The sequence below is a fragment of the Dromiciops gliroides genome, chromosome 3 (assembly GCF_019393635.1).
Source record: "Dromiciops gliroides isolate mDroGli1 chromosome 3, mDroGli1.pri, whole genome shotgun sequence".
NCBI lineage: Eukaryota > Metazoa > Chordata > Mammalia > Microbiotheria > Microbiotheriidae > Dromiciops > Dromiciops gliroides.
Genome location: NC_057863.1, coordinates 357,294,109 through 357,320,678, shown reverse-complemented (window position 1 = coordinate 357,320,678; position 26,570 = coordinate 357,294,109). Strand labels below are relative to the sequence as shown.

Below are 26,570 nucleotides of genomic sequence, written 5' to 3'. Positions count from 1 at the left end.
CTGTGGGTTGGGAAGGGGAAAGTTGGTAGAAAATGACAGGGGAAAGGTCAGGAAGGATGTATTGTGGAGGTGAGGGTATAGTGAGAAGAGGCAAAATTGCAGGGAACAGTAATATGGTACAGGAGAGGAAAAAGGGATAAGAAATGTGATAGGGAGAAGAAGGGGTAGGGAGATAGCATGGGCATGAGCAGAAATAAGGAAATAATAGATTGATAAGAAGGAAGAGGGATATGAGAGAAGACAAGAGGAAAAAGGAAGAGAAAAGAGAAAAGAAGAGGATGAAGGGAGTATAGAAGGAAAAAGGGGGAAAGAGTAGAGAGATATAGATGACAAGAAAGAGAGAAGACAGAAAGAAGGAAAAGAGGGAGGGTAAAAAAAAGAAACTCAAGAGGGTGGAAAAGAGCAGATGGGGAAGAAAAAGAAGGAAAAGATGAAAGGAAAGTGAAATGATGGGAAAAGAATTTGGAGCCAAGGAGAAGAGATAGTACTTGGTCATTCAAGATCATTGTCACCTGCCAGCCCTGAGACTTTTCCCCTAGAAGCCCCAGCCTCCCTTTGTCCCACCTTCCCTTTCTTTCCTCCTCTCCCTTCCCCTCCTTTTTTGTTCCCCTGGCTCACACTGCACATTGAGAGTCACGCTTTCACTGAATCGGTCCAGTTGATAGTTGACAACGCAAGCCAGAAGCTGTCGGTGGGCTTCTCGACTGGGCACTATGCGGTATCGGCTGATCACTGTTACTGTGCCATTGGGGTGCCGGATCTCCTGGAATTCAGCCTCACCCTTCAGCCGGGTGTCCCATGAAACAGTACTGGGTGGTTTTCCATTGGCTGAAGTGCAAGTGGCCACCAGCACCTTTTCTGTCTGTCCAGTCCTGGCTCTCAGGGTCTTCTTTGTGCCTTCCATCCAGTTGGTTGGTTTGGCTGCCAGGAAATAAGACAGGACATGATGGGAGCCCCCAGTCCCTCTCTTACCTACCCTTTACCCACTCTGATTTTTCCCCCACTACTCAGAGAGAGGAGAACGTGGAAGAGAGGCTACAAGTACAAACAAAGAAGCAATCCCTACTCTTAAGGACATCCGATAGGGAAGACAAAAGGAGAAAAACAAGTGTATACAGAATAAACATAAAGAGAATAAATACAAATGAATACATAGTAAGATCATTAGAATGTTGTTTGGGAGGGAAAGCACAATCAGGCAGGGGAATCAGGAGAAGCTTCATGTGGAAGGTGGTACTTGAACTGCACCTTGAAGGAAGGGAGGAATTTTGAGACAGGTGAGAAAGGGAAGCACCCAAGGATTGGAGGTCAGTAAGTGCAAAGGCATGGAGGTGGGAGAGGGGAGACAGTTTGACTGGATCATAGCAAGATGGGTTGGGGTCAGTCTTGTGAAGGGCTTTAAAAGCTCAAGAGAAGGGTTTCTATTTTATTTTAGAGGCCATCGAAAGCCACTAGAGTTGACTGAGTAGGGGAATGACATGGCCAGACCTACCCTTAAGAGAAATCACTTTGGCAGATACGTGTGTAGGATGGACCACAGTGGGGAAAGACAAGGCAGGGGGAGGCTGTTGCCAAAGTCTAGGTGAGAGCTGATGAGGGTTGGAAATAAGGTGGTAGCTGGGTGAGTAGAAAGAGGAACATGAATGTGAGAGGTGTTATGGCAGTAGAAATGTCAAGGTTTGGCAAGTGACTGGATATATGGGGTGAGAAAGAATGAGAAGGCCAGGATAATGCCAAGGCTATGAAACTGGGAGACTGGAGAGTGGGGAGTTCCTTAGAAATAGAAAAGGGAAGAAGCATTTAGGGGTGGAGGAGAAAGAAAATCAGCTTAATAGTACACATGATGAACGTGAGGTATCGTCAAGACATCCAGTTTGAAATATCCAATAGGCAATTGGTGATGTTGTAGTTAAATTCAGGGGAGACACTGGGGCTGAATATATAAGGTCTGGGAGTCATCCACATAGAGTTGATATTTAAAGTCATGGGGGACAGATGAAAGTGCTCCCCTTGAGAGAGTGCAGAGAAAAGAGGTATGAAGGATGAGGGTCTGGGATAGAATGTATGTACTTGTATCTCTGGTGCCTAGCAGTACTTGAGACATAGTAGGTAATTAACAAAGGCTTGCTGATTGATTATGGTTCCTGTCAGGCCTTCCAGAGGTCCCATTCCCTTTGTCTCCTGGACAGGCTTCCCTGTAACTCATACATCAAGGACTGATGATACATTATCATACATTTAGAATTGGAAGAGACCTTAGGCATCACCTAATCTAACCCTCACATTTTACACTTGAGGGAAACCAAGGCCCAAAGAAATTAAGTTACTTATCTAAAGTCACAAAAGTATTGTCCGAGCTAGAATCTGTACTTTGGATCATCAAATAATGTTAGGGAAAGCATTTCACAAACCTTAAAATTATATAAATGTTCTTTTTGTTGTTAATAATAACAATATCGTCAATGGTTATTATGAGTTCCTTTGTACCATGTACACTGCTCCCTTCTCCGAAAAGGAGATCCTGAACCTCCCTTTGTACCCACCCTAATAATGAAAGTCCTTCCTCTGCCTTCTAATCTTCCCTACATGCTCCAGGCTCAGGTCTTCTCATGACCTTCAAAAACTCCCTGCTTCCTGACAGTGCTCACTGTGGTGTTCCTAGGGAGCACTTCTCCGGGGTCAGAAGGATCGTTACCAAATTCTATTGATTAGTTGTGCCACAGCTAACTGGGTCCCTTGTCCTTTTAGCATGGGAACATCCTGACCAAGCCTTAAATGCATGTGGAGCTCAGTGCTTAGGCCTGGGACTGTATCTGGTGGTGTGGGGAGGCATCCACCAAGTTGGTTCAGTCAACCCTCATTAAGGTTCTTATGGTCTGGAGGCAAAGTAGAGTATCCTGGAGCCCCTCAGCCCGACCCCCAATAAATGGAAGTGTTGCAGGATCTCCTGTAGGCTATAGATCAGGAAGCTCATCACTGGAGAGCATGGGGTTGGGACTGGGATAAACTTACCTAGAACAGTGAGGTTGAGCTGGCTCTCTCTGTTCCCTGTGGGGAAAGTAGCAAACTCGCAGATGTAGACACCCTCATCCTCTAGCTGGAGACGGGAGAGGCGGATGGTACCATCAGTGAAGGATGGCTGGAGAAAAGTCACACGCTCTCGGTAGGGAGCCAGCACTGAGACCCCCATATTTGGATTGTAGATGGCCACATTCTGCTTTGAGCCATTGGTGGCTTTCTGCCATGTCATCTGAGTAATCCTCACTGAGGGCAGAGGGTTCGAAAAGCTACAGTGAAGTACCACATCTGTGCCGATGAAGCCTGATACCGTGTCATTCACTTGGACCACTTGGGCCTGCAGACCTGAGAAGGAGAGAGAGAGAGATCGTGCAAATGTCAGGGACATCCAGACAACTCCTCTACATACACCACCCCTCCCTTTCCCTTCCTTCTCAACTGCCAAACCAAAGCCCTTCTCTCGCTTGGAGTTCTACTTACACCTCTCCCTCCCCAGGAAATACTCCCTGACTATTACTCAGGAAAACATGAGATACTGACATGCTTGGAGAGGGGCAGAATGGTGGTGTAGCTGGGGAACCTTCCTTCAAAGGAGGAAGACCTGGGTTCAAGGCCCCACTCTGACATATACTGGCTGGGTGACTCCAGGGCAAGTCACTCAGTGACCCCAGACAACTCTCGGTGGGAGGAAGAGAGAGCAGGTAAGTGTAAAACCATGGAAGTGCTGAGCAGTTACACATTTGCATTAGTTATGGGAGTTCCCACTGGGACTTTTCAAAACCAAATGAATCACAGGTCTGGACAGAACCAACCAAGTAAACAACAAGCCTTTGTGAACTAGTTTAACTGTACTATCAGTAACAGCTTTTTTATGTATTGGGGACTTGCATCAGAATTGGTGATTTAGGGTACTGTGATGGGAAGAAGAGCATGTTGGTCCCTCTCCAGGACAGAGGCAGAAGCAGAGAACCAGAGTGTCTCGAAAGAATGAGATGATGGAGGAAGAGGGTCAGCATGGGTCTCTTCCAGTCAAGTAGAGCTGATGCATCATGTGTGTTGGAAGCTGGGATCCAGATGGGTCAGTTCAACAAGGCAAGGAAGGAGTGGATCTTTGGACAAGTTTGCTGGCTCTGGACCAGGTTGTTTTTGATATCTTTAAAGTATTCTTAAAATTCCCCTACCATTTATACAGACTTGTAGATTTGTGGCCCTGCCTTTGGAGAAGGAAATGGCAAACCACTCTAGTATCTTTACCAAGAAAACCCCAAATGGGGTCACGAAGAGTCAGATGTGAATGAAAACCGACTTAACAAACTCGTGTCATGTGCTAAGCAGTTTATGAATATCTTGTCTGATCCTCATGACAACCCTGGGAGGTAGAAGTTAATACTATCCCCATTTTACAGATGAAGAAACTGAAGCAGAAGTAGTTAAGTGACTTGCCTGGATATACTTGCTAGTATGAGGTTAGATTTGAACTCATGACTTCCTGACTCCAGACTCAGTGTACCACCTAGCTACCATTGAGTCTAACTCCTCAGATGGGGATACTGAGAGATAGAAAGGTTATATGACTTGCCCACAGCTAGCTCAGAAGGGGATATAGGGGCTAAATGTGCAAATAATATTTTGGGGGATACAGTAAGAGGAAGAGGTGAATCTCAAATGTGGTAGGGCTTTTGTTGGTAGGATCTGATTGGATTGCTTTGGCCTCGGCAGATTCCATGTTGCTGCTTTTTTAATCAACACACTCTGGTTGTGCTTTCTCCAGACTTATCTAGATCCATAGTCATTCCCCATTAGGTCCCCATTTGTGTCCTCATATCTGTATTGTCCTATTTGTCCAGCTATGGCTCACATTTAGGTCTTGCCTGAAGGAAAGAAATGGTTTCAATGACCTCTGGTGAGTGCCCCTGTCTTCAGTGACTGGGATTTGGAAATCAGGAGCCCTGGGGAGATCACAGTATTTCTAGGCTGAACTGGCTTTGGAGATCAAGGTTTCTCCCTTACCAAGGCAGAGGAGGAATCATTTTAGGTGGCACCATAGCCACTGGGGCAAGAGAATCATGAAGACCTACTTCATATTTCACAGGCTTACAGAATTGAGCTCTATTTAGTCGAGTTCCCTTTCTTGACAAAATGATGAAACTGAGGTCCAGAATGGTGATTTACTTAAGGAGAAATGACACTCCCTCTTGGGATTGGTTGGAGGAAGTAGAGATGTTCAGTAGGATGAAGGGAACCTGGAGGTTGGGGGCAGGATAGGAGCAATGGTAGATGAAACATGATAACCATCTTGAAATATTTGAAGGGCTGTCCGGTGGAAAGGAGATGAGACTTCTCTTGCTTGGCCCCAGAGGGCAGAACTAGATGGAAGATGTAGAGGTATATTTTGATTTGATGTAAGGATAAACTGTCTAACAATTAAAGCTATCTAAAAGGAGAACAGCCCGTCTCATGAGGACATCTGTAAGTGGAAGCTAGAACACCAGGGAGGTTATAGAAGGAATGCCCTATCAGGTAGGGCTTAGCATCTCAGCTCACCTCCTCCTCTGAGATTCCATGACTTCAGGGACAACTAGGTAGAGTGGATAAATATATCACAGTTTTTGAAACTTTTTCCACTTGCAACACCTTTTCCCTCAAGAAATTTTTACTCGATTCCAGGTATATAATATGACATACACACATATTATATATATATATATATATATATATATATGTATACAAATCAAACATTTACTACCAAATTTTTCATGACCCCCACAGTCAGTTATGCAACCTCGTATGGGGTTGTAACTTACAGTTTAATAAGCTTTGTGATAGAGCACTGGCCCTCAAGTCAGGAAGACCCGATTTCAAATCTAGCCTCAGACACATACTAGCTGTGTGACCCTGGGCAAGTTACTTAACCCAGATTGCCAACAAAAAAAGAGTTTTTATGATTTCTTATACCATCATCACACCAATACTTAGTAGCAGAGTAGGGACTAGAACACAGGAATCCAAGTACAAAGCTTTTGCCACTCACTACACCAATCCATTTCTCAGTTCTCTTCAGGAAGATGGAAAAGTTTCTTGACATACTTCTCTCCTAGGATTCTCCAACACAGAACTCTGTTACTGCTGGGTTAAGCTTCTCACATTTTTCCCTAATAGACCATGCAATGCCCTTCTCTCTCCTATTCTACATTGTTGTTGTTTATTCTTCATTTTCGAAGAGGACCATGACATTGGGGTGATGGCATGACTTCCTTTGAATTGGATTTAGGTGAGGGAGGGCTGTGCAAGGTCATCTTGGGTCTAGTGGCAAGATATAGATTAGGATGACTGGAGATGGCCCCAGGTGTTTAAGGCAATTAGGGTTAGGTGACTTGCTCAGGGTCACACAGTGTCTGAGGTGAGATTTGAACTTAAGTTCTTTCAACTTCAGGGCTAGTGCTCTATCCACTGTGCCACCTAGCTGCCTTATTTTACATACTCTTTAAAGTCTACCCCAAATCCTTCCTCTGTATAGCCTTATGGACTTCTCTAGCCCTATAATGGGGAAGAAACATTTTTCCTTTCTTTGAAATCACAATTTGAATGGAAAACCAATAATGGAAAGCAAGTTCTTGGAGGGTAGGTAGTATTTCACTTTTGTCTTGGTATCTCTAGTGCCTAGCATTGTACCTGGTATAGAATTTTTGTTGTTGTTGAATTATTTCAGTTGTGTCCAACTCTTTGTAACCCCATTTGGAATTTTCTTGGCAGAGATACTGGAGTGATTTGCTATTTCCTCCTCTGGCTTATTTTGCAGATGAGGAAACTGAGGCAAACAGGGGTAAGTAACTTGCCCAGGGTCACACAGCTGGTAAGTGACTGAGGCTAGATGCCTTCCTGATTCCAGGCGTTGGCACTCTATCCACTTTGCCACCTAGCTATCCCTAGTATAAATTAGGTAACTAATACATTCTTGTTGAATTTAATTCAATTTATATCTCATAATTCAGAATTTAATTTTACTGTACCAAAGGGTATTCTGGCTTCTTTACCTGTAGGAGTCTTATCTTCCCAACTTCCCTAAGACCTAGTCCAGAATAAACACTGAATCAATACCTGCATTAAGGAACCCCCCCCCCCACAGTCCATCTAATTCAGAAGGCAATTTAGAACCATGGCCCCAAAGTTACTATGCTGTATATGCCCTTTGACCCACTACTAGGCCTCTACCTTAAAAAGAGAGGGAAAAGACCTCTATGCACAACGATATTTAGAGCAGTCTTTTCTGTGGTGACAAAGAACTAGATGCTAAGTAAGGGAGTATCCATCATTTGGGGAATGGTTAAACAAATTATGGTATGAATATACAGGGATATTACCATGCTATAAGAAATGATAAAGGCAATAGAGTCAGAGAAACCTAGGAAGACTTGTTTGAACTGAGTTAAGTGAGTAAAGTGAGCAGAAGCAGTGGTACAATTTATACAATGACAACATTGCAAAGATGCATTTTGAAAGGCTTCCAGAGGACCCTGATAAAGCTTGCTACCCACCACCTGACAGAGATGGTTCCCTCAGGATGCAGAGTGAGGGATTTATTTTTTGGACGCGGCCAATGATGGAATTTATTTTGTTTGACCGTGTATTTGTTACAAGGGGTTTGTTTTTATTTATTTCTTTTCTATAGGCAGCAGGGAAGAGAAAATAGATTAGTGCTAACTGAAAAAAATTCAATTTGAAAGAGAACCCAGCTTCCTGGCTCTGTTTTAGAAGCAGCTGCTCTCCAAGGCCAGTGGGCCTTAAACACTCTTTCAGGGGTTAAGCCCTTGGTTGTTCCTCTGGGAAAAAAAGGAAGCTTTGCCCAGCTCTCAAACCAAGAAGAGAAGGCATCGACCACCATCACACACAAATCTGTTTTAGTTCCTCTTTTTGCCTGGCCTATCATCCCTTTCCAAAGTAAGCTGGAGATAACATTGCAGTAATTGCTGAACATTCAACACAAAGCCGAGAACAGGAAAAGCCAGTCTGGAGGGCTCAGGGACAAAGGGTGAGAGCTAGGGGCGGGGGCAGGGGTGTGGGCACGATCAAGAGAAGCCGCTTCAGAATGGGTGCAGGGGCACAGCCGTTCAGCAAGTCCAGCCTGCTCTCCACCCCCACTTTAAGCTTTCCTCCCATTCCTTACTCTCTGCCCCCTCCCCAAGGGGAGGGGCAACAATAGATACAGGCCCCCCAGTTTGAGTCCATGGAATTCAGGGCTTTGGTTGGGATTTACCAAAATGCAGGAGCTGGAAGAGCCTCCCTATACCTTCACCCCCATTCTATAGGTCAGTTAAATTCAGCAAGCATTTATTAAAACACCTGGGGGCAGCTAGATGGCACAGTGGATGGAGCACTGGCCCTGGAGTCAGGAGTACCTGAGTTCAAATCCGGCCTCAGACACTTAACACTAACTAGCTGTGTGACCCTGGGCAAGTCACTTAACCTCAATTGCCTCACTAAAAAACCAAAACAAAACAAAACAAAAAAACACCTGCAAGGCCAGAAGGCACTGTGCTAGGCACCTGGCACACAAAGACAAAAGAAAACAAAAAACAAAACAACTCCACCCCTTGCCCAAAACAAGACAAACAAACAAACAAACCCCACAACAGTCCTTGTCCTCACAGGGGCTTGCATCTTACAGAGATAAAGAGAAAAGAGGGGTGTGATTGTGTGTATGTGTATGTGTGTAAACTAAACCAAATTCAGGCAGGAGGGGAGAGAACTGACAGGCTGAGTGAGAGGAGACACTTTGCCCCTTCAGAAGGAGGTTGCACCTGGCCTGGCCCTTCCTCATCCCACATGTTCAAGGCAGTAAGATCGTCTAGATAAAGATTCAGAGCTGAAAGGGACCTCGGGTTATCTAGCCCAACCTCGTTCTTCTCTTTCTATAAGGCTCAAACACTACAGAACACCCTTCCACAAGCACTATGGGAAATAAATGCCACAGTGTTAGCCCGTTTTATAAATGGGGTGATGAAGCTCAGGTGTAAAACAACTTGCTTGTGATGGCACAGATAGGGATCCTCTCAACCCCTAACCTCCTAACTGCTGGTGTAGTGTTCTTTCCATTACCTCTTACCGTCTTCCCTTGTGTGGGTGAGCAATGTGAAGGCTTTTCACCAAGTCTTGCTTATGGAGCAGAGAGAGGGACTGAGGGGAGTCATTTGCCCATGGGAGCTGAGGGTGGGGTGATGTAGAAGGGATAAGCAGCCACCATGTGTCCCAGCTGAGAAGCTCTCAGAGGTAGCAGGAGCATGCTGGGGCATGTTGGCAAGTCGGGCTCAGCATTTAGCTGAGCCTGGGAATAGAGTGGAGGGGTTGGATCCTGGAGTGGGGCAGGGAGATGGGAGTCTGGATGCTCCCTAGATGCAGGAGAGCTCTTGAATGAGAGACTCTGCACCCTCCTCCAGCTCATTATATTGGGAAAGGGTGTAAACTGTATTATTTTTTTCTAACTCAGTGAAATAATTTTTTGGTAATTTAATCGGGATGACGCTGAATATATAAATTAGTTTGGGTAAAATTGTCATCTTTATTATATTGGCTCTGCCTACCCATGAACAATTAATTCCTTCAACCATTTAAATCTGATTTTATTTGTATAAATTAAAAAAAATTGTTTATATAGTTCCTAGGTTTGTTTTGGCAGGTGTACTCCCCTTCTAAGGAAGTCCCCACAAGAAAGGATTCTGAGGTGTCAATTTGGCTATGGAGGGGCACCCTCCTCTTTCATGGGGGTGAGGAAGAGGTGAGAAGTACAGAAATGCCTTCCTTTTGATTGGCTGGTTTCTCAGTTATAAAGGTACTTTGCCCTGGGGAAGAAGGGAAAAGGCTAGGATAGAGAATCTTATCCTTTTTTGTATCATGAACCCCATTTGCAGTCTGGTGAAGCCTAAGTACCCCTTCTTTTTTGTGGGACAATGAGGGTTAAGTGACTTGCCCAGGGTCACACAGCTAGTAACTGTCAAGTGTCTGAGGTTGGATTTGAACTCAGGTCCTCCTGAATCCAGGGCCAGTGTTTTATCCACTGCCACTTAGCTGCCCCCAGCACCCCTTCTTAAAATGTTTTATATGCATAAAATAAAATGCATGATTACCAAGGAATCAATTATATTGAAATACAATCATAAAAAACGCCAAACAATACAAATTCATGGATCCCAGGTTAAGAACCTTGGCCTAGGAGAAGGTATAGGATGGAGCGATAGACACAAATGGCTGCTTTATCCAGGTAGGCTCCAACTTGCCCCATCATCAATTCAAGCACTGCAGAGCCTGGGCTTGAAGGTTGTGCCATCAATTGCTCTGACTCCCCACCTCTCCCCATCCTATCATAGCCACAAAAAATAATAACAGGGTGTGTCTAAGATCCCAGCCTTGGGGTACTTGGTTTAGGGTTGGTCAACCTTCCCAAGGGAAGCCAGGCTACTAGACAGGGTACAAAGCATCATTAGGTCACTACTGGTTTCTTTTCTCCCCCTTACTCCCTCCCAGCTCAAAAACTGTAAATTATATAGGCCACATTCCAAACCCATTCTGTGGATTTGAAGAGTTATAATGACAGAATGTTATTTCTGGAAGGGGCCTTGCAGATTTTCTTTTACAATCCTCTCATTTTACAATTCAGGAAGCTGAGGCCCCCAGAAAGAAAGTGACTTGTTGTAAGTCACTCAGCTAGTTAGTAGCAGAGTCAGGTCTGAAGAAGCCCAGCTTAGTGCCCTTTCCATTGCATCATGGTGATTAGGAAGGAATGATGGTCTTAACTGCACCCCTCATCCCCCAGGCCTGATTCAGGAGCAAGCAGGAAGCATTCCTTTGCCAGAGCTGTGCCCTCAGTTTCTCCACCTGGTGAGTTCAGAGAATAAGAGGTGGAAGCCAGCCTCAGGACTAGGGTGAGGGGGCAAGGCCAGGGTGCTCAAGCATACCCCCTGTTTTGGCGATTTGCCTGAGCTCTGGGTGGGCACACTCAGGCTCTGCCCTCCTGTAGGGTGGGCATGTGGAGCCCTGTAGTCTGATGCCCCATGGTCCTAGGAAGGCCTGTTGCCCAACCTGGTTTGTTTCTGAGGTTGAGTGGGCTGGGCTGGGGAAGGGTGCCAACTGCACTATAATAGCCTGGGGGTGTGAAGGCAGAAGGGGTAGGGCCCATCCCCCCATGACCTTTTGAGGAACCCCCTGTGTGGGAGCATTGGCAGAAAAGTAGGAGGAAAGTGGCTCAGAAAGGGGCCAAGATATTGATTTTGAATTCCCAAATTATACAATATGCTGACCTAGGACTGGACAGAAATTCTCAGGGAAAACCAGAGGGAAGGCCCATTTCATAGGACCATGGGGTGGTAGACACTGGATACCTCCTAACTTGGGGAAACCAAAGGAGAAGACTGGATTTCTTACCCTCCATTAACTCTTCTCATTTCTCTCCTTGACCAGGTAGAGACAACATGGTCTAAAGATTCAGGAGCTGTCCCTCTTTTACCCCTCACATTAGGTTGTCAGATCCCAGTGCTGGGCAGCCTGGATGCCTTGGTCCCTGGAGGAAGTGCTGACCTAGCAGTGCAGGAGCCTGGCCCCCCCAAGATGTCATCACCCCACAAAAGCCCAAGCTCAGCAACAAAACACAAAGGCTCTTCAGTGCTGGCTGACAAACCTGCTCCCCAGAGGGCCACACCCTGCCCACCACTCAGCTAATCTGCCCAAAGTCCTACAGATTCCCACGGAGTGGGCTGTGGCAGGGGTGAAAGGGAGTTGCCCTACTGAAAACTCTCCTCTTCCCTGGACCCCTGCCCCTGGGCCTGGCCCATTTCCTACCCCCCCCACCCCCCTTTGGACCTCTAAGCTCTTTTTAGCAACCCATGAGTGGCTGGGGGGAATCATCTCCTCATGGGCAGAGGTATAGTTGGTGGCTGGTAAAGAGACATGGGGCATGAGACTAGGTGGTAAAAATCAGGGGATGTTGATCTTTCCATGTTCAATCATCTTCCAAGGCTCCAGACATGTCTGGTCCCCCTCCCCCTATCTTGGTGTCATTCATCAAGGTAGGAGAATTTCATTAAGATCTGAGAACCAAGTCATGGTGGCTCAGGTTTTTTGTTTTGTTTGTTTTGTTTTTTAGGAGGGGGGATGTGGGAAGGACTGACATGGAGGTATCTCAGAAGCTGAAATAGATGAATTTCTAAACAAGTGAATGTCTAAAACCAATATCCTTTGGGGGGATGGGGGGAGAAGGGGAGTGCCACTGCATTGTGCATGGAAGACACTCCCAGCCCCCTACTCTCTTACCAGGAAGGAACATCATGTCGGATGAGAAACCTGCTAAGTGGAGATGACTCATCCACTTCATTCAAGAACCAAAGCCAAAACTCTGCTGACTCAGCATGGTGACTGAAAGGTTAATGCTTTTGATGACCTTCCTCCTCCCCCCTTTCCTCCATCCTCTTCCTCACAACCAAGTACATACAGCCACTTCCTTAGGAATCATCTTTCCAGCCTGGCCAGCCCCCAGCTCACTGATGCCAGGATCCTGTCATGGGGAAGGGGATGAACAAGTTGGATAAATAAAGTGAGGTCATAACAGATGGAAGCCCCCCTCCCCTTACCTTTATCCTTTTTAATGCCAATTACTTCCTACCGCTCAAAACTGATCTCTTCCATGGTTGCCACACCAGGCTGGCTATGGTCAATGCCATTCCCAAGTCCTTTCATTCCTTTTTGGTTCTGTGTGTCTGATACCCATATCCTGGGTGTGTTTCATATCATTCCTAAGTGACTAGGAGTTCCCCCTCAATTGCAACTAGGTCTTCTCTTTTTACCTTTGGACACCACCCCTTCCTCCAACCTGCCTGAGACAGCTTTGCACATAGGGAGTGCTCAAGAATAAGCCATGAGTTTTACCACTGTGTCTTTGATTCTAAGGACAGAGGTCAAGGTGAGAAACTAGACAGCAGAGGGGGAGGGTACGGATTTGGAAAAGATGCTGGCAAGATGCCACTCACTTGTCTTCCTTTACTGTGTTAGCCAAAAAAACTAGACCAATACTTCAGGGTAGCTTTATCTGCCTGGTGTCTGAAGTCTCCATTTGTTACAATTCAAAATATAACAGAATGTAAGACTCTCGAGGGCAGGGACTATTTCCTTTTTGTCTTTTTGTCTCCAGAGCCTAGCACAGGGCTTGGCACTTTGTAGGCAGTTAAACAATGTTGATTGATTCTGACTTTGCATGCTATGGGAATTGGAAGGGAAAAGTCTTTTGGCTTACTCCAATGTCCCTGTTCTAGCCAGGGAAAGCAAATGTCCTTTCGTCCCTTTCTCAAAGGTTGTGAGTGGGAAGGCAGACCGTGGCTCTGGTGGCTGAGAGAGTGGTAGAGATGAGACGGCTAAACAAACCTCTGCTCTGGAGAGAGTTCCCTGGTGGGGACAAGGGAAGATGGGAGGTTGTGGGTGAAAAGCTAGACCATAGCTGTGGTATCTGGGGACACAGTAGAGAAAGAGGCAGGCCTCTGCTCTGCAGACAGATTTCATTCCCTGGCAGGGCAAAGGGTCTAGCTTGGGTCTCTCCCCTCTACCTTCCCATGAGGCTCTCTGCAAAAGGTAAGGGGGAAGGCTGGGGGCTTTATTTGCTAAGAGGTGAAGGTCCTTTGGGGTCAGGGGGTAGGGTAGGAGCCATGGAGGGAAGGTGATTTCACTGGGCATGCTGAGCAACTATCGTCTCTAGGAATCTCCCTGCAACGCAGCCAGGTGGTCAGTGCTTTGGAGTTGGAGTAGAGAGAGCCGAGCAAATTGGCTCTGGACCTCAGGGCATCAAGGGTAGGCAGAGATGAGACCATTTAGATTAGGCCGGGTGGACTACCCCGACACCACTCCCTCAACTTTGTTCCTGGAGAAGAATCTTTCCTTCCAGGCTAAGAAAGAAATAGAGGGGATGAGCAAAGACCCTATTAGCTACAGCACTGGCATTTTTTTGTTTTGTACTAGAACTACCTATCCTAAAGAGACCCTAAAGGCTCAGAGACCTGGCTGGGGGGCAGATGTCCCTCTGCACATGGTCCAGGCTTGGCCATTTAGTAGTTTTTACAGGTGGGAGCAGGAGGAGTTCTGCCCTACTTCCTGGAGGAGCTGTCATAGCTGGGCCAGGGTGGCATCCAGTAGGCTGAGGGAGTGCCCACTGTCAGGCTTCTCCCTGAAGGGTATTGTCCACAGGGAAAGGGAAAACTCCCACTCATCCAAGGGGTCTTGTTCAATATGCCCCCTCACCACCCCTAACTAGTAGACAGAGATGAAAACATCCCAGGCTCCTACAACCAGAAGCTAATTGCTACTGTCCTATTCCCAGCCTAGACGCCTCCACCTCTCATTTGGGGTCATGGAAACTATAGACGTTCCCCTCGATATCCTTGCCTTCCCCCCCACACACAGCCAACCCCAACATCGAGTAGGCTAATGATGGGCTGTGTAGCTGGCGCCAGGCTCTCCGAGCGGGTGCGTGGGAGAGGAGGGGGAGGGCAATAGCTCTGGGGGAAACCTAAGATAAAGGAGCCAAGGCCCCAGCCAGGTTCCCCAGATGGAGGCTTGGCTCCACAGGGTCTTGTTGTGCCTGGGGGCACTGAAGGAAAGGAGGCAGGTAGGGCACTCTTGCCCTCAGCTAGAAGGATAGGTTGTTGGAGGTGGGGTGGGAATGAATTTGCCAGGGCCTTAACACCCTCACTCTTAAGTAGACCCAGAGCCTAGATGCCAGGGCGAATCTGTGGTCAGGACTCCAAGGGAGAAGGACCAAACAGGCTTCAGCCCACCATGTTCTTTTTGGGAGACCTCCCCCACCAGGTATACTGCCATGGTCTAAGCTCCTCATTCACCATCATTTGTTGTTTGTTGTTTGTCCTTTGTTCTTTAAGAGAACCATGATGTTGGGCAATGTCATGACTTGCAGGAAATTGGATTTAAGTGAGGAAGGGCTGTGCAAAGTGACCAACCTCGCTCTCTCCTCTAGGGCCAGGGCAGCTAGGTGGCGCAGTGGTTAGAGCATGGGCCCTGGAGTCAGGAGGACCTGAGTTCAAATCTGGCCTCAGACACTTAATACTAGCTGTGTGACCCTGGGCAAGTCACTTAACCCCAATTGCCTCAAAAAAAAAAAAAGTGAGCTTCTCCTCCAGGGCCATCTGGGTCCAGTGGCAAGATATACATCAGGATGACTGGAGATGGCCTTGGATGTTTTAAGGCAATTGGGGTTAAGTGACTTGCCCAGGGTCACACACCTAGTAAGTATCTGAGGTGAGATTTGAACTCAGGTCCTCCCAACTTCAAGGCCAGGGTTCTATCCACTGTGTCACCTCGCTGCCCATTTGCCACCAATTATGGCAAGAACATTATTTCTTGCCTTCCTTCTCCACCACCCCCCCTGCCCCCGGCCATATCCTTCAACAGCAGACTGGCAAAATCCATGATGGTCTCTCTCTTCATACTGCCCTTCAGTCTAAACCTCTACAATCAGTGTCATTGGCCATTGTTCTTAAAACACTTTCCTTCTTGATTTATAGGCAGGATGACTTGGTTTTAAATCCCAGCTCTGACAGTTACTAGCCGTGTGGACACAGGTAAGTCACAACGGCTATGATGCTCAAATGAAATAAGTAAAGCTTTAACTTAATATCAGTTATTATCCTCTTTCAAGTCAGGAAGACTCATCTTCATGAGTTCAAATCCTGCCTCAGACTCTTACTAGCTGTGTAACCCTGGACAAGTCACTCAACCCTGTTTACCTCAGTTTCCTCATCTGTAAAATGAGCTGGAGAAGAAAATGGCAAACCACTCCAGTACCTCTGCCAAGAAAACCCCACATGGGGTCACAAAGAGTTAGACATGACTAAAAAATGACTGAACAACAACATCTCCCTTCAACTCTCCCCTGATCCTTAGAAGTTATAGACTCTACACCGGCCCTGGATTCAGGAGGACCTGAGTTCAAATCCGACCTCAGACACTTGACACTTACTAGCTGTGTGACCCTGGGCAAGTCACTTAACCCCAATTGGCTCAACCCCCCCCACAAACAAAACAAAACAAAACAAACAAAAAATAAAACAAAACAAAAAAGAAGTTATAGACTCTAGAGGCAGAAGAGACTTCAGAGATCAATTAGTTCAACTTCCTCTACTTGCAGGTAGTAAGCAACAGAACTGGGATTCAAACCCAGGTCTTCTGCCTGTTTAATTCTTTCCCCTACATTTTTATTTCCAAGACCTCACCTGTATGTTCTCTCATTTCTCCTTCCTCCCTTAGCTCCAGTATTTATTTTGGCCAAACATTGTGATGAAAGGGCACTGGGGGGGCAGCTAGGTGGCACAGTGGATAAAGCACTGGCCCTGGATTCAGGAGGACCTGAGTTCAAATCCAGCCTCAGACACTTACTAGTTGTGTGACCCTGGGCAAATCACTTAACCCCAATTGCCTAACTCCCCCTGCAAAAAGAGCACTGGAATAAAACTCTAGTCCTATGTTCTAATCCTGACTGGGTAAGCTTGGAGAAATCATTTAACTTCTCTGGGCCTCAGTTTCCTCATCTATAAAATGAGAAACAATCCCTAAGGTTCCTTCTAGCTTCGATAGTTTATGATTCTGTGATTCTGTCACTCGCTTGGCTCCCCTCTTCTAGCACAGCGTTTGCTCCCTTTTCTACACAATACCCTCTTTCTGCCTGCCCACCCACTACCATCTACTTCCTTCAAAGCTCCAGGTTCTCCAAAAAGATTTCCCCGACAAAATAGAAGTAGAGGGCAGATGTGGTGTGCTCCTCCAAGTCATCCCTTTAGCCCATTTTGGGATACCGAAGGTGTTCTAAATATCATTTGTAAATGACACGGTGATGGTTCCAGGCACCATTGGCATCTCTGCATCCAAGTCTGAAAATTTTCCAGGGAAGTAAAGGTTGCTGCTACTTCTCCTAGTCAGTCCAGGACTGCCAGGCTCCTGCCGTGCCAGCATATGTAGGCAAGGGCTGTCACAAGATGAGACAAAGCTGGGTGAAAGTGGGTGGAGCCAAGGTGGTAGTGCTAGGGGGAGGGCAGGGGCACCAAACCATTGGGGTGGGCGTGAGAATGGAGGAGAAAGGGGTCAGTACTTGGCCTAAATATTTCTGAACTTATTTGTTTTCCTGGGTGATATTTTCCTAGATCTACACATTTTCAATCTGTCAATACCCTCCTCCGCCTGGCTTCTTCTGCATGCCAATCTCATATATTCTGGCTCTGGTTTCTAGCTGCTATTTTCTGACACTTTTTAAAAAAACTTTATCCGGGGCAGCTAGGTGGCACAGTGGATAGAGCACCGGCCCTGGATTCAGGAGGACCTGAGTTCAAATTTGACTTCAGACACTTAACACTTGCTAGCTGTGTGACTCTGGGCAAGTCACTTAACCCCAATTGCCTCACCAAAAAAACCCCCAACAACAACAACAACAACAACAAAAACCCTTTATCCTCCACTTCTTTTTAGTCTTTACTCTCTCCTTGGAATCCCCCCTTTAGCTTTTCTATCAGTACACTGATGCTGAGCAGTCTTTCTTTCTTGGTCCCCAAAACACCCTTCCCTCAAACACTGCCCCTGCCCCACACACTTTCCTAACATCTCGGTACTAAGATGCCCCAGGGCAACATTTCCTACTCATTTAGCCACTAAAGACATTTGAGCATGAAAACACTTGGATGAAATCCACTAATTCAGGTGATATGGGTGTGGATCTAGGTGTGATAAAGGGTCTGGAATATCCCCAATATAAATAGAGGGTGGAGGGGAAATGTGGAGTGAAATAGAGGAAATGAAGCCTATTTTTATTTCCCCAAATTGTTATCACAAAAAGTATTTTTAATTCATACAAAATTTCAGAGGAAAAAGAGTATTGCCAACATCAGACTTTTCTCATAGATCCCAGCCCACCCCATTTAGGTCCCCATGGGGCACCAAGATTTCTCTAAACACAATTTGGGAGGTATTCTCTAGGACTTTGAACTGAGAAACCTATTTTCTGGGTTCACATACCCAGTCCCTCCAGTATTGCCTTTCCAGCCACAACCTCAATTCTTCTGCAGTAGCCCCCCTCCCCCAGCTTCTTTCCCACCTTTTATTGAACTGAGAACTACCTGGAACAGAGACTGTTCAAAACCCTCATTTCTTCCAGACACTGAAACCCCACTCCACCCCAGTGGTAGCAGCAGCAGCAGCAGCAAATGATAACATTTCCCAACAGACATTACAATTTGGATTTCCTGCAGCAGTTGTGCATTTTTAATGACACACTTTAGAGAGTGTGGGCAGCTCATTTCTCTGGAAGGATGGGGGCTGTTGTGGAGTGGAGAATTTCCCAGGTTCCTCGAGGAGAACTTTAAACTCTCCATACTGACATGTGAACCATCTGAGCACCCGCTGGCTCTATGATGATGTTCAACACCTGTTTGGAAGAAGCTGTTCCTCTCACGATAGGATGTGGGAGGGGGGAACCTGTCAGACCACCCCACATGCCGAAGCTTGGCCCTCTCCATTTGCAAGCCAGCTGCAGTCAGTCTATCAATACCCCAGGGCTGAGTGAAGACCCCATGTGCAGAATGCAGGAGAGGTGGGAGACAAGAAGGAAGGACGACTATGGCCTTGAAGAGGTCTCCAAACAGTGATACCCGGGGTGGGGTGGGATGATATGATCATGGATCTGGAACAGGAAGGGATCGAAGAAGCCATCTGGTTCAACTCCCTTATTTTACAGATGAGAAAATGGAGGCTCAGAGAGAGGTGAAATGATTTGGTGACACAGTAAGTAGCATACCCTGGATTCAAACTGGGTGCTGCTCTAAGAATGGTGTGATAGCAAGAGCTCTGGTGTGGTCCTGGCCCCATCACTGACCAGCTATGTGGGATCTTGGGCAAGCCTTTGGTTCTCTGGACCTCATTTTCCTTATTATGAAATCTGGGGATTTAGAAAAGTTGCTCTCTAAAGTACCTTCCAAATCTGCTCAGCAAGACTGATGAGCCTCATGACTGTGTATAAGGAAGGCTGTGGGCCCCATATTGGAGGAGTGAGGTGATCCGACTGTGGGAAGAAAGGTTTAAACAGGGTTTATGCATATCCGAGACCCTTATGCCCTAGTTAGACCTGAGGGATCATCTTCCAGTTTGAGGAAATAGCGTATGTGAAAACTCCAGGAGAGGAATAGAGAGGAAGGTTTTTAAGGTGAGAGGAGAATATCCAAGCTGGGAGACCAGAGGCTGGGACAAATGAGGACAATTAGCAGGTAATAGGCCGAGGGGCCCAGAAGGCCTGACTGAACCTAAAAGCTTGTCTGGACATTACTTACTGGGCAAGTCACTTCAATCTGAAAGATGAGGTCCTAGACATTGCTCAAAATGAGGAGTTGTACTAGAGCAGTAGTGTCAAACTGAAATAGAAATGGAAGTCTCTAGTTCATATATAAGGATCTCTACAGGCCCACATATTGACTTAGAAAAGCACAAAAAAGTTCCCTCTTTTCTACTGTATTTTAATTTATTTTGTTCAATATTTCCCAATGGCACTGCAATCTGCTTCTGCTGGACTTGGGAACTTGCAGGATTCAAGGCCCTGCATCTTATTTGGTATCTCGGGACTAGATAACCTCTGAGGTCCCTTCCAGCTCAAAAATCTGTTATCTAAATCATAATAACTGACACTTAGATGGTGATTTTAGGTCTGCAAAATCATCTCCTTGGAACCTCCCAGTACCTCTGTGAGGCAAGAACTGTTGCCCCCACTTTTCAGAGAAGCAAAGAATTGTATATGCAGTCATACAATTGGCAAATAAATGTCAAGCGGGAGTTGAACCACGGTCTTCCTAACTTCTAGTCCAACACTAGCCACTCACTGTTCTATGAATCAGAACTGAACAGAGGGAGAATACCAGCTCTGCTAAGTACTATCTGTGGGAATGTAGGAAACTTCTTTGGGCCCCACTTTCCTACTCTATAAATGAAGGGGATAAACTAGATGAATTCTAATATCCTCTTCAGTTCTATATTTATAATCTGCTATGACTTGAAGGAAAGAGAAGAAGGAAACAAAGAAACTGCAGCAGATAAGCTTAGATTGTAAGCACCATGAAGGTGGGGACTGTTATTCTCCATCTTTGCATGCTCATCCCCTAGCACAATGCCTGGCATAAAATAGATACTTCATAAATGTTTGTTTAATTGAACTGAATTTGACAAGAAGGAGAGCAGAGAGACAAGCCTAGACAGAGGGTAGGCGGAGGAGGATCAGGGACAGGGGAATACAGTTCTAATAGTGAGGTCGAGTGTCTTCACTTGTAAACTGCTATCATTTTGGAAGGATTTTCACCTCATTTGGTTCCTGCTTAAGTGAAATCCACAACATGTGTTCCCTGCATTAGCGGAGTGTTTGTGCTTAATTAGTGGCACATTCCTCCATATTAAAGTCATTAAGTTTTGCTGTTTGCTCTCCTCCTTGGGTCTGTGTCTCTCCCTCCTTCTTCCTTTTTTATTCTGCTGGGTTTAATTTGCTGTGTGAGGTTATGATCTGTCGAGAAACATCAACCCAGCCTTTTCTGAGAATGCTAGCTCAAGGTACTCTCAAAGCATTCCATATAATAGCGACTTCTGAGCTTGGTGCCCTCGACCCTTGGCACCTGTCTTAGTCTATCACCTGATGCACAGGTTTCCAGTCCCTGGCACCTCTAAGTCCTCCCAATATTGCTCCCCTTGGCATCTCCCCTATTCCCAGGGAATCTACATCAGTCTGGATTCTTCATTCCCAGAGGGACCCAGGGGCCGATGGTATGCTTGCATAGGCTTCTTCTGCCAAGGTGCTCACCTGAGGTGTCTATGGGTATGGGTGGGGGAGGGAGGTTGTTAAGGGTTTCAGTATGTTCTCATTTCTAATGAGGGTAATATAATTTTATGGACAAGTCCTAATTATTTGCCCAGTTTATTTCCACCATTCCCTACCCTGAGAAATATTTGTGTATTTTAAGGAAACAGCAGAATGTAAGGAGTCCCAGGTGAGGGAAGTCATCTCAATTTCTCAGTCATGAACTGAGGTGTTAGGAAGACTCCTGTTCCCTAGGAAGCAAAGGCTAACAACTATTGTAGAACCATGACCAGCTTTGGTCTTTTTGAGTTCTTCTGCCTCTGCTAATGTCTCCAAAGAGCCTGATTCAGGGACGCAAGCTGCTTCTTGGCCACCACTGGGCAGCCATGATATATAACCATGACCAGAAAGGCTCAGGGAGTGGCGCTTGGAGCTGTTGGGGAAAAGATTTCATTCCCAAGCTGGAAACAATAGATTGGAATGCTATTGTCTTGAAAGAAATGATGTATGGACCGATGCAGAAGGAAATGAGTGGGACTAGGAGAAGAACATCTAGGATAATAGCAATATTATAAAGAGAAACAACTTTGAAACATGTAGGAAGTATGAGTAACAAAATGACCAACAATTCTAAAGGATTTAGCATAAAGTATGCTAATGTGATGGGCTCAGGGGACAGAACGACATCTATTTTTTGGACGTGGTCAGTGGGAGAATTTGTTTTGCTTGACCGCATGTGTGGTTATTGGTTTTTTTTCTTTTTTTCTGGGAGGCAAAGGAAGGGGTGAAATGTGAAATGTGAAAGGAAATAGATTTGTTAATTTTTTAAAAATTGGAGTAAGAGATTTGTGGCGGTGTCCATCTACCCTAATTGCCCACTCTCACCACCACCAGCCCAAGAAGAAGCCTGATCACCCTAAGTGCTCTGAGTAGTCAGAGAAAACGATATGTATTCAATCTCTGTCTCTTTGGAGGTTGTTGATCAAAGGGGAGAGGGCTATCATTGGCCAACCCAAAGGACTCCTCAGGGAGCCTTTTAGACTGAGGCTTGGAGCCAGTCTCAAAAGCAGAGTGGCCTTCTTTCACCTGAGGAGCTGGTTATTGTCATTCCTTTTTCCTTTCCCTCCAATTTGACCTCTTCCATATCTCAGCTGGGGCCTTTCTCCACCTCGGGTCTATTCTTCCTATCACTGTAGTCCTTGGTCCCAGGGTCAGGGAGGGAGATAAGACCTGGTGGTGAGGGGATGGAAGTCTGGGAGGTTATCTCTTGGCAGCTGTTTAGAAGATGGATCCAATTAGCCCATCTAATTATCACGGTCCAAAGAATTAGAAGAGGGAAAGAAAGAGAAAAAGCAAAGAAACTCTGGAAGTATGTAGAAGCATCAGATTTAGAATCAGAGGACATGGATGGGAATGCTGATCTTGGGCACATAACTAAAATTCTGGGCCTCAGTTTCCTCATCTATTAAATGAACGGGTTGTACCAAACAACCCCTTTCTAGCACTAAATCCTATGATCTCCTTTCTATCTGTTTAAATTAGTTGTTTTTTTTTTTAAAATAAAACAAAACAAACAATCTCAGTGACCCAGGGATGCATGCTTTTTAAATTTCCTTTCAACTCTAAAACCTTATGATCTATTTCTCCCATTTGGGCTGAACTTCAAAAACTGAGCTCATTTTCCCAATGGAAACACCTGCAGTCATTCTTTGCCTAAATTACTACCATAGACTGAACATCCACTGTGGGCAGGGAGCAAACAATGGAAGAATACCCTGGTTCCATCCATGCCCACAGAAGCAACCAGAATGAGGAGGGATGGAATACACACTCTGGAAACACATACTCACACAACAGGGGGGCAACAAAGGTGTGGCTATATTAATATAATTGATCATAAGGTCAACAGTAAATGAAAAATCCTTTTGCTCTTCACTCACTGCCTGTCTAGCATACTCTTCCCACAGGAGCTGTTCTAAAATTTCTCTTCTATAGTCCCTAGTGCCATCCCTGCCCACTCTTCCTAAGCAGATGAGCTCATCTTCCACTTTACTAAGAAATCTAGGCCAGGCGTTCTTCATCTTTTTGCGTCTGTCATGGACCCCATGTTTTTAAGTGCATAAAATCAAATATATGGATTACAAAGGAAACCAATTATATTGAAATGGTCATCAAAATATTTTTCAAAAACAAATCCACAGACCCCAGACCAAGAACCTCAGTTCAATGACATCTGTTGTGTTCTCTGTCACTCCCTTACTCCACACCTCAAAACCTCTCTATACTTTCTCCCATCCTCTACAGTCTCAGAGGATGAAGTAGTCTGCCTCACTGGGACCAACATCACTATTTTGTTCCTGTGACTCCTCTCTCTCCTCTTCTAGGTACTTGCCCTACCCATCTTTTATTCTCTCTCATCTTTAATCTCTCATCTACTGGCTCTGTCCCTGATGCCTACAAACAAATCTCAATCTTTAAAAAAACAAACCAACTTCCACTTGGCCCTATAATCCCCTCAAGGTAGCAAACTCCAACGTTACTTCCTTTGGCAATTAAACTCCTCGAAATAGTCAATTCATGCTTTTATTTCCTTATTTCCTTGAGAGTAGGTACTATCTAACTTTTATCATTTGCATTCTATATATAGTGTTTGGAACACAAGAGATTTTTTCTTTCATTTTGTTTATTCCCACTCATTTCCCACTCCCCTTTGTAATCTGGCTTCAGACCCTACCAACTCAACTGCAAATTCATTCTCCCAGTAAGTCAATGAAACTGTTAATCAGCTTTCACATTTGGACAATCTTCCTTCCCTTGGCTTCCATGACAATGCTCTCTTGGCTCTCTTCCTAAGGTTCCTCCTCCTCCTTCTCTTCCTCCTCACTACTACACAATCTCATTTGCTGAATCATCCATCTTCATCCCCCTAAGCATGGGTGATCCCATGGCCCCGTCCTAGTTTCTTTTGCTCTCCTCTTCCCCATTCTTTTCCTTGATAGTATCTTCTGTTTCTATGGGTTTGCTCTTTTCCACGTTTGCTCCATCTAGTATCATCCTAACTGGTTGCTTGTCATCCACCTCCAGGTCACTCCTTACTTTCCCAAGGAGCTCAGTGGCTGGGTCAGTCTTTCTCTGCACTCCATGCTTTGCTCTTCTATTAAGGGCTTCAATATGAATATGATGATGGACCCTCAGACACCCTCGGATCCCAGTCCAATTTCCTCACATCTCCTTGGGGTTTTTTTTATTTTGTTTTGTTTTTTTTAGTGAGGCAATTGGGGTTAAGTGACTTGCCCAGGGTCACACAGCTAGTAAGTGTTAAGTGTCTGAGGCCGGATTTGAACTCAGGTACTCCTGAATTCAGGGCCGATGCTTTATCCACTGCGCCACCTAGCTGCCCCACATCTCCGTGGTTTTTTTTACCTCAGCTATGAGCAGGGAAAGTCATGCCTTGGATCTTTCCCACCCTCACCCACCACAATCCCCCAGGCCACTGCTTCTGCTCTACACTGACTTTCCTCTCTTCTTTGCATTGCTTAGTTCAACTATCTCTGGCCCTAGAATCCTGTGCCTCTTGTCCTAGCTCCACGCCTTGCCAAACTCCAACCCAGAGGCCGATTTCCCCTCCTGGTCCCTCATCCTCTTTCTCCATTCTTCTGAATGCTGCTGAAGGAAGTCAACCAGTCTTGCTGTCTGGATCTGCTACGCATTTCTAGGATCTTATCTAGACTTGGCCCTCATTGCTGCATGGAGATTCTTTTATTCTTCCCTGATGCACTCCAGTACAACCCTTGGTAGACGCTGTTGTGAGCTCCCTCAAACATTTACTAGCTGGGCAACCCTGGACAAGTCACTTAAGATCTCTCAGCCTCAGTTACCTCATCTGTAAAAATGAAGATAATAATCATATTTATCTGAGAGTTGCTGACAGGCTAAAATAGGGTATTACATGTAAAGAACTTTGTAGACATTAAAGTGTGTATGTAAATACGAGCTATTATTCCCTGATGTATAAGCTCAAAAATCCACTGTGTGACCTCTGGGCAAGTTACCTAGTTTATGTTTGCCTCAGTTTACTCATCTGTAAAATGGGGATGATAATAGTACTTACCTCCCAGGATTGCAATGAAGATCAAAGGAGATGACTGTAAAGCACTTAGCACAGTGCCTGGCACATGGTAAATTTTGTATACATTTTGGCTATAGTATCATTATTATTGAGGCTATATCTCTTCTCCCTTTCAAAGCCAAACTCCTGGGAAAAGCTAACCTTTCCAGATATTTCATGGAGATTCCTTTCCAGCACTCTACTCCAACTGCCCTATTAACTGTCCCCTGAGAAATATCAGATTTCCAGTCTCCTTGCTTTTGCATGCTCTATGCCTGGAATACCTTCCAACCTCACATCTGCCTCAGTTTACCTGCTGCCCCCTATGAGAAGCCACCTCAGTTGTCAACATTTTCTCCCTCATCAAATTACCTTGTATTTACTTATTTGTGAGCATTGTATCCTCCAGTAAAATGTGAACTCTTTGAGGGACTTTTTTTTTTGGCTCTCATCCAGAGCACAGCATCTTCCATGTCATAAGTGTTAAGAAGGTAACTTGAGGGGCAGCTAGGTGGTGGAGTGGATAAAGCACCAGTCCTGGATTCGGGAGGACCTGAGTTCAAATCCAACCTCGGACACTTGACGCTTACTAGTTGTGTGACCCTGGGCAAGTCACTTAACCCTCATTGCCCCCACCCAAAAGCAGGTGACTCGCAGATTTCTAAGCCATCACAATCTCTGAATTCCAATTTCATATCTCCAACTGCCCACTAGATATATCTACCTGCATGTCTGTTCAGTAGCTCAGATTGATTCAGTAGGCCCCAAACTCAACTTACCTTCTTTCCTGCTAATCCCATCTCCCTCCAAAATTACCTAGTTCTCCTGAGGGCACCACCATACTCCCAGGGATGGAGGGTCATTACCACCAACATATTTTTGACTCTTCTTTTTCCCAGACTCCCTACACCCAATCAGTACTATTCAATCTACTTCAGAAATCTCTGGAATCTGTTCCCTTTCCCCACTCAAGACCACCACCTTCACCCAGGATTTACTTATCACTTGCCTAGAAATGTAATCACTTCTTAATTGGTCTCCCTGCCAGCAGTCTCTCTCATCTCCAATTTAGCCTTCATATGACTTCCATAGGAATCTTCTTAATGCACAGGTCTCATTGCATTTTCCTCTGATTAAAATATAACACTTAGAGGCCACCACAGTGGGGATCCAATCTTTCAGATCCCCCTCCCCCCATATTATGTTCTTTTCCAGTCTAAATGGAGCATTAGCAGCTGTAGCCAGAGCTCAACGTGCCATCTCTTCCCTCTGCATATCTGTACAGGCTGTCCCCTGTGTCTGAAATACTTTTCAGGTACCTTTTCTGCCTTCATCTTTCATGTCTTGGCCTCAAGACAGCCTTCCTCAGTTCTACTAGATGTTACTGCTCTCATCCTTCCTTCAAATATTCCAAAAGCTTTTTGTATAATGATCTCTCTTTTTCTCTCTTCACTCCCTACCATTAATTTATTCTCATTTCCCCATAAAAATTTGAGCTCCTTGAGGTCAGGGGCTGTTTTTGCTTTCATCTCTATCTCCAAAACTTCACACAAAGCCTTAAACATAGTCAGGATGTAATAAATG

General features: G+C 45.5%; 1 protein-coding gene across 6 annotated transcripts in view; it reads right to left on the bottom strand.

The window, feature by feature from the left end:
- NECTIN1 (nectin cell adhesion molecule 1) overlaps window positions 1-26,570 on the bottom strand; it is a 189,229-nt gene that overhangs the window by 100,506 nt on the left and 62,153 nt on the right. For all 6 annotated transcript variants that reach the window (XM_043991825.1, XM_043991826.1, XM_043991827.1 and 3 more), the window contains exons 2-3: window positions 3,013-3,363; window positions 619-921 (exon numbers count right to left, since the gene is read on the bottom strand). In XM_043991825.1, coding sequence (XP_043847760.1) covers window positions 619-921; window positions 3,013-3,363 — 654 coding nt within the window. The remainder of the gene's footprint in view (window positions 1-618; window positions 922-3,012; window positions 3,364-26,570) is intronic.